The sequence below is a fragment of the Mercurialis annua genome, linkage group LG7 (assembly GCF_937616625.2).
Source record: "Mercurialis annua linkage group LG7, ddMerAnnu1.2, whole genome shotgun sequence".
In the NCBI taxonomy this organism is placed as follows: domain Eukaryota; kingdom Viridiplantae; phylum Streptophyta; class Magnoliopsida; order Malpighiales; family Euphorbiaceae; genus Mercurialis; species Mercurialis annua.
This window is the reverse complement of record NC_065576.1, coordinates 45,319,335-45,334,100: the sequence shown is the minus strand read 5'-3', so window position 1 is coordinate 45,334,100 and position 14,766 is coordinate 45,319,335. Positions and strand designations below refer to the sequence as shown.

General features: G+C 26.0%; 1 protein-coding gene across 1 annotated transcript; it reads right to left on the bottom strand.

The window, feature by feature from the left end:
- Positions 1–7,286: 7,286 nt before the first annotated feature.
- LOC126656193 (disease resistance protein Pik-1-like) lies at positions 7,287–8,544 on the bottom strand. Its single transcript, XM_050350700.2, has 3 exons — positions 8,437–8,544; positions 8,254–8,332; positions 7,287–7,704 (listed from the first exon to the last, which is right to left on the bottom strand). Exons 1-3 carry the CDS (start codon positions 8,440–8,442, stop codon positions 7,391–7,393), a joined length of 399 nt encoding a protein of 132 aa, XP_050206657.1. The 5' UTR covers positions 8,443–8,544; the 3' UTR covers positions 7,287–7,390.
- Between the last annotated feature and the right edge of the window lie 6,222 nt (positions 8,545–14,766).

The following is a 14,766-nucleotide window of genomic DNA, read 5'->3' as shown; positions in this document are numbered from 1 at the left end:
CTTCTTTACAGTACTATCATGAAGTTACAAATCAGTCAATTTTACCCTATTTTGCATTTTTTGATTTCAATTGTACCCTAAAGCATAATGACCTTTTTTTATTTGGCAAAAATTCTCTAAATTGATCATTTTTACATTAGATTAAATTTTTTATATTAAATTGACCATTTTTGAAGAATTTTTTTAAACTTTTGTCAAATAAATAATGATCAATTTTATGTTTTACGATACAATTGAAATAAAAAAAAAGAAAAATAGGATAGAATTGACAAATTTTCAACGTCAGTATAGGATTGAAAAGGGGATAAAGGGTCGGGATTTTTTAAGGCATTAAGCTGATAAAAATGTGTGTCATTTATGAAAATATTGTTTATCTAGAAGGTATCTTAACATTTCCTCAAAAAAAAAAAAGGTATCTTAACATATTCAAACTTTATTTTATATGTATTTATGAAATATATAAAAAAAAATTTGAAAAGGTATCTATCTATCTATATATATATATATATGACATGCACTGATAATGTATAAATTGTACATTGCGATTAAAAATAAATCATAAGAAATCAGATCCATCAAATATATGAAAAATATGTGTATACGAAAGGTATTTGTAACATATCTCAAGTGAAAATGTGTGTGTTATATACTCTGAAAAAGTATCTGTTATGTATTAAAGGTGCATCTAAAATATTATATATATCATTTTATGAATCATACATGTATCTGGAAGATATTTCTAATATATTATATCCTTTTTTGTATGTATCCATTAAATATGTAAAACATATATATATATGTATCATTTATGCGTATCTAAAAAAGTACATATAACATGTTTCTAGCGGAAATATTTGTGCCATATGCTTCCAAAAGACGTATAATTTTGTTTTTCAATAGCAAAACTAGAACGCAGGCAGCTTAAATATATTTTCAAAACATCTCAGACACATGTCAATATTACAATATATTGTTGGTTTACTTTTATTAATCTAATATGTGGCATGTGTGACTTATGATTAATTTTAACAGTATGGGCCCAGTGTGATGGTTAGGGGTGTGCACGGTTCAATCCGTTTTGATTTGCAACCTGCCAGAACCAAACCGAACCACCCCTATAAATTAAAAAACCAAACTTCACTATTATGGTTTACGATTATTTCAGTTTGGTTCGGTCGGTACAATATTAAAAAAATATACAATTCAATAATAAATGTAAATAAAGACATTTAATTATTAATAAATACATAAACGGTTTAGTTACACTCAATTTTTAAAGGCCTAATGTCTTAAAAAAAAATCCGACCTTTTAGCCCCTTTTCAATCATACCCTGACGTTGAAAATTTGTCAATTTTACCCTATTTTGTATTTTTGTGTTTCAATTGTACCCTGAAAAATTAAATTAACGTCTTTTGCGTTTGGAAATTTGTTTAAAACATTCTCCATGTCTCGCATATATTGATTGTATATTTTTAAAATTTATTTAAATTTAGTTAAATTAATTAAGAATTTAAATTAGTGTTAATTTGATTATGGTTTTTAGTTAGTTTTTAAAAATAAAGGACTTATTTGTATTTTTTTGAATAAAAAAGAATTTAATTTCATGTTTAGACTTAATTAATTGAATGATTTCATCATTTAAGTAAAAAAATTAACAAAAATTAAAATATTGGGGTACAATTGAAAACGGAAAATTCAAAAGTGGGTAAAATTGACAAATTTTCAACGTTGGGGTGGAATTGAAAAAAAATTTAAAGGTTAGGGGTTTTTGAGTGATTAGGCCATTTTTAAATATAGTTTTTTTTACATTTTTTTCTATATCTAAAATGAACTGAAAAAAAAAAACAATAAACTTCTTTCATTCCAATTTTTTCCATGGATACAAACTGATGGTCCTGTAATTCATAAAAACAACAAATCTAAAATTATGAGTTAACCATTCGTAAAACATTGGTTAACCAACAATAAAATCGATTAACCAACACCAAAACCGTTACAGATACATGAAAATTCAAAGCAGAAGAGTTGCCACCACAAATAGAATCAGCTAGCATATAAGTATAATATGGAAATATTATTCACAATTCCTAATTAAACAAATTAAAAACTCTAATTTTGCACACTTTTAATCAATCTAGTATACCATTGGTTAACTAACAGCAAAACCATTACATATACATAAAATTACAAATCAAATACTGTTGTTGCTTCTTGATCGGTCACGACGAACTTTTTATCTTTCTTGTGTGACATCAAAGACCAACAAACTACTCAAACAACAAAATTTGAGGATGGCGGGTGTGGTGTTCTCCGATTCCGTTTTGTTTTGTGTAAGAAAACAGTCGTTGTGGCGTTTTTCAATTTGTTGACCTTCACCCATCCACGGCAACAACTCCTTCAAGATTACCAATAGTTGCTTCTTTTCAAATCTTCTGGAAATCTTCAAAAAATAATTCATCTGCAAATCTCTAAAAATAATTCATCCAATTAGTTAACTGATTAGTTCATCAAACACTATGTGATCTACAACATTAGATCTAACATTAAAAAGATCGATTAGGTTACAAAATAAAAAAATTGAAAGAAGCAAAATCGGAATGGAATCAAAGAAATGAGGTCTAACATTAAAGAAATCGATTTTGATTATTTCGATTTTGAAATTCAAACTGAGCCCATCAATCAACAAACAAAACCCTCCAATACCCTAATTAAAATTGTAAAATTAATGATTAAAAAGAGCTTACATGGCAGCCTTGATCGGTGGCTTGATTGACATAGCTATGATTCTACTAAATCAACCTTCACAGCTCTTGACTTGAGTTAAAAAAAATCTACGGTTTTAAAGTTTTCCGACGAGTTTGACAGCAAATGTAAATTAACAAAATATTCAATAAAATGAAGCGCACTTTCTTATCAAATTGGTGGTCATCCGACATCGATAAAGTGATTTTTATAGTAATAAAAGTATAACAAAATAAAAGGGAAAGCTATTGTCAATTTTACTTGTAAATGATGTAATTTTCTCAATACATAATTGTTGGATGTTATTCTAAAAAAAAAATAAAAAAATAGTTGGATGTATGAAATTCTGCACATTTTATTTCAAACCTGGGTGGGCTTAACATTCCCATTTTAATGCAGGCCTATTAAAAAAGTTGATTTGATTGCATTGTCTTCGAATTGGAATATAATAATTGGCCCACCATTTCGGAAGATCCAAAATCAGTTCAGATCCTTACAAATTTAACTAAAATATTAGTATTTCACAAATAATATTTTTTCTGTGATTTCATGGATTAAAATTTTATATTTTTATTCAAATTCAATAAACATTTAATCATTTATCTATAATTACAAATTTCTATCACAAATTCATCAGTCAATAGTGATATTTATTAAATATTTACAAATTTAATCATTTATTCAAATTCAGCAGTCAATAGTGATATTTATTTATATCACAGATTTCATATATAATTTTTAATCATTTATTTATAGTAAATATTTACAAACAGTCCACAATTATATTCAGCCAATATTTATCTACTAATTATTTTATATTTAAATTAAAAATTTAAGTTATTTGTATCCATATAGTAAAAACAATAAAAAATTAAAACTTAATAAAATGAAATCAAAATCAAGCATATATTATAAAAATTCAGTAAATATTATATTGTTTAATGAGTTTATGAATTTAACTTATTTTGATATTTTTTTATATATGCCGATGTGATGGAAAAGAAAAAATAAATAATTTTAAATTTTATTAACAATAATATCAAAATATGTTGAACTCAAGCCTATAATAAACGATCCCATATTTTTATAATTTGTTTTTTGCAATTTTTTAAGTGAACATTGTATTTTTATTTACAAAAAAACGTCAACACGTTTTTTTACTAATATTCTAAAAAATGATATTTTTGTATAAACTCCATGTATATATTAGACATGTGATTCATGACATAACAATATAAAGCCGCTAATAAAAATATATATTTAAAAAAGTTATTTACATAAAACATCTAATATTGTTTCGTTTACTTTCTCTATTTTATACGTTGCTCATTTTTTATTTACTCTTATTAAAATATGAAACTTTGATAAAAAAAATAACTAGCCAAAGCCAGTTCAAGAAGATCAGAGTCTTCTACTCAAAGGAGGCAAAGAAATCCCAATAATTGAAACGAAAAATGCGAAATTGGATAAAATTAACAAGTTTTAAACGGCAGGATAGAATTGAGAAGAGACTATAAGATCAGAATTTTTTAAGGTATTAGACTTTTATATTATAACAAAATAACTGTAGAATGAGAGTACTGCCAAATTCAAATTTAGAACAATTTAATTAATTGATTGAGTTTCCTTTCTACTATTATAGTCAAGGTCTAGAATAAATAGTTAATTATTCTTCTAATGCGTGTGAACAGAAGAATAAGTCATAAATTTATACATTCATAATTCTAAATCAAAGAATCAATATTGAATTCAATAGTACTAGCTATAGTTACTGTCTAATGCTAGAAATGTCACTGTTTTTGGACTATGTTGTTTAAAAGTTCTATAGGTTGCTTATAGAAAGAAAATAAATAAATAAATTTTGGACATAAAAAAACTGAAGAGCAAGAGAAATTCATTTATATATACAAAAAAAATCAAAATACTTGATACAAACATCATCCTGTAAAAAATTGAATATAGGAATATCTTTATTAATAAATTCAGATGTTAACGGAATCTTAATTGGATATACAAATTTCTATCAAAAACTGAATATATCACTACCACATATAATAGACCGTCATCCTTATAAAAAATGACAAATACCACCTTTAAAAAATAGACATATTAATTTTTAAATTTATTTGTTGAACAATATGCTCTACTGTAATAAATGTATATATATTTTATAACTTTGATTAAAAAATTATGCATATATAATAGTTTAAATGTTAATTTTTTTAATTAATCATATAATAGTATATAAAACAGTTTCCTTGTAGTTTAATTGGTTGATCAAATAGAATTAATACATTATATTAAAATAATAACTTATAACTTTACTCCATTAATACCTTATCATTAATTATTTATGATAAATAAAATTATAATATCCGTGAAAAAAATATTTAATTTAAAAGTTGAATAAAGTTAAAGATTTATATTCTCAAAAAAACAGTTAAAGATTTATTTAAAGTGTTGATTTTTTTTAAAAAAATAGACCTATTGATTTGCTAATAATTTCAACAGTTGACAATAACAATTTACAATTTACAAAAATAACAAACGTAATAATTCTTTTACAATATAAATGTAATAATTAAATCAAATAGATTCAATTTCTTTAATTATTTATTTAGGAAGACTTTATTAGAAGGTGACATTGAATTGTCAAACTATATATACCTATCATATGTTTGTCTCTTTCTGTTTTTTTCTTTTCTTGAGAAATCACTTTTTTTTAGTAAGTGTTTATCCCACACAACGGATGTGCCACGTCATTTTTACAACAAATTAATAAACATTGCAATTGTAAACTAAAACTTTCAATCATAATCTCTATAATAAATGTTAAGAACCTTCAAAGATGGGTCGTATTAATTAGATTTTAGAATGAATGTGTTCAACAACTAATTTCACTTCAAGTCAAAGTTTGAAATTAACCATTACTTCCATAACTAATTTAACCTAGAAAGAAATTTCAATCTAAATTAATTTCTAATACTCTTTAGAAAGTTTATCAAAAATCCTCCACTTTTAAACTTTTTTTCAATTGCACCCTGACGTTGGAAAACTCTCTCAAAACTCTCCCACCTTTAAATTACATTTCAATTGCATCCTGACGTAGAAAAATCCTCTCAAAATCCCCCCACTTTTAGATTTTTTTTCAATTGTATCCTAAATTGGAAATTTTTATGTGTTTGATTTTAAAAAGTTATTGGATATAATTTTAGAAAGAATGGAATTTACATTACTAATAATATTAGTGTTTAATTAGAATATAGATTAAAAATGAAAGATTATTTTAAAAAAAAAATCATGTGAAAAGAGGTCAATTTAATACTTTGTGGTACAATTGAAACAAAATCTAAAGGTGGGGGGTTCTGAAAAGATTTTCCTACGTCAGGGTGCAATTAAAAAAATTAAAAGTGGGAGGCTTTTAAGTAATTAAGTCTTAATTTTAGGAGTTTCATCGTTAAGGCTAAAAAAGCGAGATGTGAGAATTGTAACACTATAATTAAAAATTTGAAGCATAATTCTGCCGGCAGACTTACCCATCATTTTAGATGTGCGACGCGGGTCGGATCCGGATTAATCATGGCGAAGCTTTGAAAATCAGATGGATAAAAATAATAATAACACATATTTTGAATTCTGTATTTGTTCTTTTATTTGGCATATGTATTTATATTTATTTACATATCGAATCCTTACACTTTATTATATAGATGCTGAATCCTTCCATCATAGAAAGTATCAATTCATACCAAAAAATCCAATTTAAAAACTTAATAAGTGCAAGACTAAATTTTGATAAAATTGAAGTATGAATAATTTTTTTTCAGCCGCACTCACCTTATATAATAAAGTACACATAGTTTACCTTCTTAACAGAAGGTGTAATGTTATAAAATTAAAATAAAAGGACTCAATATTGATAAATAAAGTGTAGGAATTTCATGTCAAAAAATATACAAATACAGAAACCTAAATATACATTTTGCCAAATTAGTATCTATTTCATTTTGTTAATTTTTTTACATTTTCACACAAGTTAAAATATACTAAATATTATAGTTATATTTCTTTTTATACCTTTATTATGTTTTTCAATAATCAAAATATAAAGACTAAACTTTATATATCATGAAAAAAAATTTAAATTTCCTCCTTGAAAATTGAATATAGTCAAACACAATTATTTATTGGCAAAATGATTTTTTCATATCTATAGTTTTGGTCAATTTATTAAATATATTCATAAAATATAATTCACATATTTTGCTCCACCAATTTCGCAAATTGGGACAAATATAACCAAATCAAATTTTACATATTCTCAGGATTTATTTTTAAGGTTTTCGATTCTATGAATAATTATCTTACACAATTGATCTTTAATTATAGTTTATGAAGAGTTGTTTGGGTTTACAATGTGGGTATAGAAAAGTAGTTTGCCTTAATTATTTACACCAAACTCTTATACACTTCTCTTATAGAAAATTCATAATTTTTGAATTATAAAATTAATCCATATGAAAATACAGTACTCTACTATATATAAATTGAACATAGATACAAATTTCTCATTAAAAAAAGATTGTAATTAATTAAAAAGCCATATGTAGAATTCAACTATAATGAACTAAATTCATCTTATTATTCTTACATAATTGAACAAGGGTATGGATCATGGTCCCTAACAACCTCTTGACAAACAAACTGAGGCATACCATAACCACCGATTGAAGATATTAGAGGCTGTGCTGCCTCTTTTTTTTCTTCCTTTTTTTCTTCTTTCACTTCGCTTACGCTTATCAGCTCAGCATATGCTTTGTTTCTCGGTAGCAAGCAAGTACAATGCGGCCATTTTCCCAATCGTTTCCGTAACGAACGAGTTAGTTTTACCGCATCTACGCCTTCTCCGATCACTTCTAGTTGGCTCTTATCTTTCTCTCCTAAAGACGCGGATGTTACTCCTGCATGTATCGCTAAAATTATTAGCAATTCAATGGCGGAACTAGAAAAAAAGTCTATATAAAAGACGGTTAATAGACTGGCCGTTCATCCAAGGGCTGAACAATCCTTAGGTGTGGATAGGTTCTAGTCCGGACTGTTGTTGTCGGAAATTTAAAAAAATATATAAAATATGTAGCGAAGTCGGAAATAGAAAATAGTTAAATCCGGACTGTCAGGAGGATATTAGAGACGGATTAGATGGTCATGTATCATTTAATATAGACTAAAAACATTCGTGGCTATGTCGTATGCAATTAGCTGTTCATCACTTGTGGCTGCTTGTTCTTCCTTTTTGGTTTCATCCTATAATCTACTATAAATTGTATAGTTGACTTATATATATGTAGCTTAATGTGCCACTTTTTGTACGAAAATTTTAAGTAGCGGTTTTTTTCCGCTTGTGGTTTTAATATATAAAAATATTCATCAAAAAACATAATGGCGCTTGTGGTTTTAATATATAAAAATATTCATCAAAAAACATAATGGCTAGTAAATCTGCAACTCACCATATATGCCAACAACAATCTGTAGGGCTTTGGAGCGTGATTTATGGCCATGCATGTCCACTTTGATCACCATCTTTTGCTGCATCAATAAACCATAATTAAATTAATAAGTTTCAATTATATCCTCCTTTGCAACAAATAAATTTTGCTGTAATCAGAATTAGAAGAAATATAATTACTAACCTTCATGGTGTTTGTTTTGTGAAGGAAATAACTTAATTTCCAGTAGTGGGGGAGAAAGAAGAAGGGCTTATGAAAATATTTTATTGAATCTGCTTAGAAATAATATATGTTTTGTCTCTATTTATAGCCTCATGAATATTAACTAGGACATTTCTTTGTTGTTTCTTCCATTAATTAAAGGCTCATCATTAAAATAATTTATATACTTATTTTTCTAAACTACTATGTGGAGTATTTAATATTCATTGAACAGCCAATATAAACACACTTTTTCGTTAGGGAAAATTACTTACCTAACCGAGGAATTGAATAGATTAATTAATATTAATATATCCTGACAGATTTAGCTTAAGGTTAGAGTAAGTTCAAATCCGAATTGTCGTTATAGGGTTTTAAAAAAGAAAACTTGTGCTGGAATTAAAACTAGGGTTAATGTCAAAAAAATTACGAACTTTACACGTTTTTTCATTTTAATCATACAGTTTAATTTTTTTCATTTTCATGCATGAACTACCACTTTTTCTCAAATTCATGCACTATGCTGAGATAGCACTCATTCATTGGTATAATATGACCTCCACCTCAGCGAATTACACCAATAGAGTCGTGACACCTCAGCACCGTGCATGAATTTGAGAAAAAGTGGTAGTTCGTGCATGAAAATGAGAAAATTTAAACTGTGTGATTAAAATAAGAAAACGTGTAAAGTTCGTGAAATTTTATGACATTAACCCTTAAAACTATCTTTCCGCACGAATTGTAAAAAGGTTTAAGATTAATATATAAAAACTTAAATTTAGATAAAAAAATGTAGTAAAATTTTGTTTGGCCTATGATTATACATATCATGGCTGCTCGTATGCTCACATAAAAATGTGACCTCACTGTAATTTTTATTCTTTTATTTTTTTATAAATTTAGATTTTAAATATTAATAAAAAATAGGAATAGAAATTTCATGCATAAACAGGTTATGTAAATATCAAACTCATAATAATACTAATTATTATTATTATTATTATTATTATTATTATTATTAACAAAAATAAATAAATAATTTATAAAAAAATAAAAATTCATGAGAATACCGTTGAAACTAATAAATTGACAACCTTTATCATAAAATGAATATAAATTAAAAAAATAATTTATATAAGCTAAAAATATATATATTGAAAAATCATGAAAAAAATTCTAATAATTATTTTTTTTGAGAGAAAAAATTCTAATAATTATGATTTTCATAATAAATGTTGATAAGATTTAAGTTTGTAGATGATCAGGCCAAATATATATTATTGTCAAGTATCATGTCTAGTCATTACTACCTCCGTTCTTTTTTAGTTGTCCATTTAGCCAATATTGCACATACCAAGATAGTGCTTCTTTTGTCTTAATTTATAAAGAAAAATACTAATATAGCCCTATTAGTTAATAAATGCCTTTTAAATTAAAACATAGGGTCATTTATTAGGATGGGTAAACTTGGAAGATAAGTAGCTAATATCACATGAAATTACTAAATGGACAACTATTTGTAGACAAATAAAATTGGCTAAATGGACAACTAAAAAAGAACGGAGGGAGTATATTTTTTTATCTTCTAATTATTTAGCTCCGATACTATATGGGAAACAATATGTAAGTTATATTCATCAAAATTTATTTATGAATTATTTTTATTTAACATTTATGTTTAATTTTATTTTGTTGGTGATTTATTTATATACCTATTCCAGCATTGTTATACTTATATGGTTATACTCATCCCATCCTAATTACTTTTATCATAAAATGAAAGATAACGATGCCTAACTATATATTTATTCTTTATAATTAATGACTAAATTAAATATGTATAAATTACCAAATTATGTGGTGTATAATAATACATATAATTTGAAATAGGCATAGACTCCTATAGAAAGCCGACAGTGGACTCATCTTTGATGTGATTTCTTTTTGTATATCTTTGAGTCGGTCCATTGACAGATTCTTAATTCCGTGTCAACAAAATAAGTCAGATTATTTTATAACAAGTAGCAATAATATGAATGGTTTCGTATTATCATAAATACTTTTTCTTTGTCAAGAAATAAAAAATAAATAATTTTTCAGTTATTCCAATTATTTTCTATTTTATATGAGGGTGAATGTTTTTCTATTTTTATCATTTGATCAAGAAAAATAAACAGAATTTTAAAAATAAGACTCAAAACTAGAAATTAAATACGGAAAATTAAATTTTTAAATATATAATAATTACTGAAATTTTTAAATGTTGAATTTAATAATTTATTTCATAACTTTAAGTTTTAAAAGTTACTGATATTTTTATTATAAATTTTTAATTTTTATCATTAAGATATTAACTAAAATTATTAATTTATAATTATAATAATATTTAAATTAAAATATTATATCTAAAAAAATACACATGAGTGTTAAATATTTGATAACATTAATGAATGACATAAAAGTAAGAAAAAGAGGGAATTTATGAATATTTATTTATATTTTATTATTAAAATAAAATTATAGAGTCATTTTAATTAAAAAAACTAACCATTAATGTATTAATTTGGTTTTTAACTAGGAAAAGGTGTAAAAATGACCCTAATGTATAGCTCACGTCTCATGTTGGCACCTAATGTATTTCGGATCTCAAAAATGACCCTAACGTCTTTAAAAAGTATAGGGATGGCAATGGGGAGGGGATTCCCCGTTTCCCGTGGGGACCCGCCCCTAATGGGGCGGGAAATCTCCACCAATTACCCCCATGGATACGGGGATGGGGGAAAATCATTCCCTAATCACGGCAATGGGGAGGGGACGGGGAGTATAGTCCCCACCCCATGGGGATCCCCATCCCCGTCCCCATGGAGACCCGATTTATATTTATGCATATTTATATTATATTAGTATAAGTTTTAGTATGTTATTTATAATTTTAAATAATTTAATTTAATTTTTTTATTAGTTTCAATTTAGTTATAAATATATAATATTATAAAAGATAATAGTATTTTCTATAATTAGTTTTTTTAAAATATCTTATGAAAATAATGAAATTATTTATAAATTATATTTAATTGTACGGGGAACGGGGATCCCCATGGGGATGGGGAATCCATGGGTATGGGGACGGAAATGATTTAAACCCCATTAATTAAATGGGGACGGGGATGGAGATTCCCCATAGACACGGGGATGGGGATGGGGATGGCTTCCCCGTCCCCACCCCGCCCCATTGCCATCCCTAAAAAAGTATCAAAAATGACCCTTCCTTAACATTTCAGTTTGATGTTGTACATATTTATATTTAACGCCGTTCATTTTTTTTTTGATACTTTTTCATAATATTAGGGTCATATTTGAGATCCGAAATACATGAGATGCCAATAAGGAATACGGGATATACATAAGGGTCATTTTCGTACCTTTTTCCTTTTTAACTTAGTTGAATAAACTAAGTTGATCTTAACGTCTTTTATCAGAAAATATTTAAATGAAACATATGTTAAAAATTATATATAATTTGATATATATTAACATTCTATAATGTTTAATTTATAAATTTAATTATTTTACTATAAAAATTATTATTTACAAAGTATTCGTGTTAAATTTCCAATTTATTATATTGTTGCTTATTTTGTCAAATTAAATAGCCTATTAAATCATTAGAATAAGCTATTTGCATGACAAACAAAATGTTTAATTTTAATTTAATATTTTAACTCATCAATTTTATTTAATAAAATTTAAAATGAAGATTTATTTACTTTATTTATCATAGCATTTTAGAAGTTATCGTTCATACGACAATGTCTCTTTTGCATTGTCGCTTACTAAATCTTTTTATTTCTGTCTGCGTACAATCCGCCAGTTCTTCAAACTTCGAAATTGTTTATTCAGGGAACTTTTTAGAGTTAAATTGTCAGGGCAAGAAAAATGCTTCAATTTGGTCATGAAAAATCATCACTATATTAAAATTGCCCGGTTTTTCACTTTTAGACCTATTATCATAGCCGACTTTAGTAAACTCTTAACCTTTGATTTAAAAGATAATAAACTCTTTTCGACCAATTTTTAGAAGGCCTAATCACTCAAAAACCCCTCACCTTTAAACTTTTTTTCAATTCTACCCTGACGTTGAAAATTTGTCAATTTTACCCACTTTTTAATTTTTCGTTTTCAATTGTACCCCATTATTTTAATTTTTGTTAATTTTTTTTACTTAAATGATGAAATCATTCAAATAATTAAGTCTAAACATGAAATTAAATTCTTTTTTATTCAAAAAAGTACAAATAAGTCCTTTATTTTTAAAAACTAACTAAAAATCATAATCAAATTAACACTGATTTAAATCTTTAATTAATTTAACTAAATTTAAATAAATTTTAAAAATATACAATTAATATATGCGAGATATGGAGAATGTTTTAAACAAATTTCCAAACACAAAAGATGTTAATTTAATTTTTCAGGGTACAATTGAAACACAAAAATGCAAAATAGGGTAAAATTGACAAATTTTCAACGTCAGGGTATGATTGAAAAGGGGCTAAAAGGTCGGGTTTTTTTAAGACATTAGGCCTTTTTAGAATAAACACTGTTGATTTTTAACATTAGCTGACGTTGCACTTTTAAAAAAAATCACAGTCCAGTAGTCCACATACTTTAACCCGCTATACACACCCAAAATGAATAGATAATAGTATTCTATCATTATTGTAATTGGATGATTGGTATATGTGTTTATCATTCAATTCTAGATTGTAAACTAGTCAAAATTATGTCTAACACATATATTTATGTTGATTTATTATGCATTCGTATTAGGTAAGAATGTATTTTATAATTATTTATTTATAAATTAATTTTTTTTTATTATAAGGAGGGATAATATTAAATTAGGTCACTATTATTTTATGTTATTTTGGCCGCGAAACTTTTCTTCAGTTAATTTTTTTTGATGAATTTTTCTTTAGTTAATTAAGGCGTTACACTATAAAATTAGAAGCAACGATAAGTTTTTAATGATTTCAAGCCAAATTAAATTTATATAGCAACCGAATCTTACCACTTGCATCAAATAATATAATAGTTTATTAAATTCATATATAAAAGTAAAATAATAATTATTATTAATGTAAGATGTAATATGACATGGTATGTAAGACTCGGTGGCACATAGACTCAATTTGACCTGAAATGTAAAATAACACTACTGGAAAACATGTATTTAGCGGCAGAATTTTCGTCGCTAAATGCCTCAAATCTGTCGTTAAACGACAGACGCCATCCGTCTGTAATTTTTTTGTCGCTAAACGTGCAGTGACGGGAAAAGATGTCGTCGGCAATTCAGCAAAATTTCCGGAGTCGTCACCTCATGGAGATACTTTAGCGACGGCAAGTCACGGAACTAGTGTAGTCACCAAATTGCTGACGGACCGACCTTCAGCAAATTCGTCACTAATTAGAGACTGATTTACCGACGGCCTATCCGTCGATACATTCAGCGAGGGATTAACTCCCTCGCTAAATCTATAGAAGTCCTTAATGTTTCTTCTCTTATAAATTTCAAATTCGACACCATCTCAAATAATAGGTGAAAAGTTGAAACATAAAATTCACAAATTTAAACAATACTTTTTGTGAAAATACAGTATATATTTCTTATAAATTGTATTTACCGAAACAAATAATATTGTTTTTTTTATTAAAGGAAAATTGGTAAATTCACTCTATAGTGATAAATAAATAAATCAAAATATTTTTTACAAATAAAATAACCAGAAATCTATATTTGATAGCTAATTTATTTTATTTTAGTTAATATTTGTCAATTTTAATTATAGCAAACTCAGCAAAATTTTAGATAGCTATGGAAAAATTGTTAGATGTTTCTTTTCATCTTTAGAAGTGTTATCAAATTTATATAAATTTAATTTTTCACTTTATTGATGATGAGAAATTAAAGCAAAAATTAATTTCAGTTTAATTTTTTGACTTTTACTATTTAATAGCTAAATTTCTTTATTGAATGATTATTTTGTAATATCATCATTTAATTTTGGTACGACCTACTTATTGTGATGATGATGAACTGTTATTTTTGTATTATAAATATTTTTATTTTATTTAATAAAATTTAGCTTATGATAAAAAGAACAAATAACTGTTTTTATTAACGATGAATGTCCAAACTTATTTTTTATTTTGTATTTCTCTGAGGCTGTCCATTGGCTGCTTAATTCTATTAATATTTTCATGTTTTTTTTTGCCAAAGAATTCTATTAATATTTTCATGTCAACGGAATA

What these genes read in the sequence shown, in the direction of transcription:
- LOC126656193 (XM_050350700.2), bottom strand. An exon ending in GATTGTTGTTGGCATATATG is followed by an intron (nt 7,705 to 8,253) that starts GTGAGTTGCAGA and finishes CGATACATGCAG; the next exon opens with GAGTAACATCCGCGTCTTTA.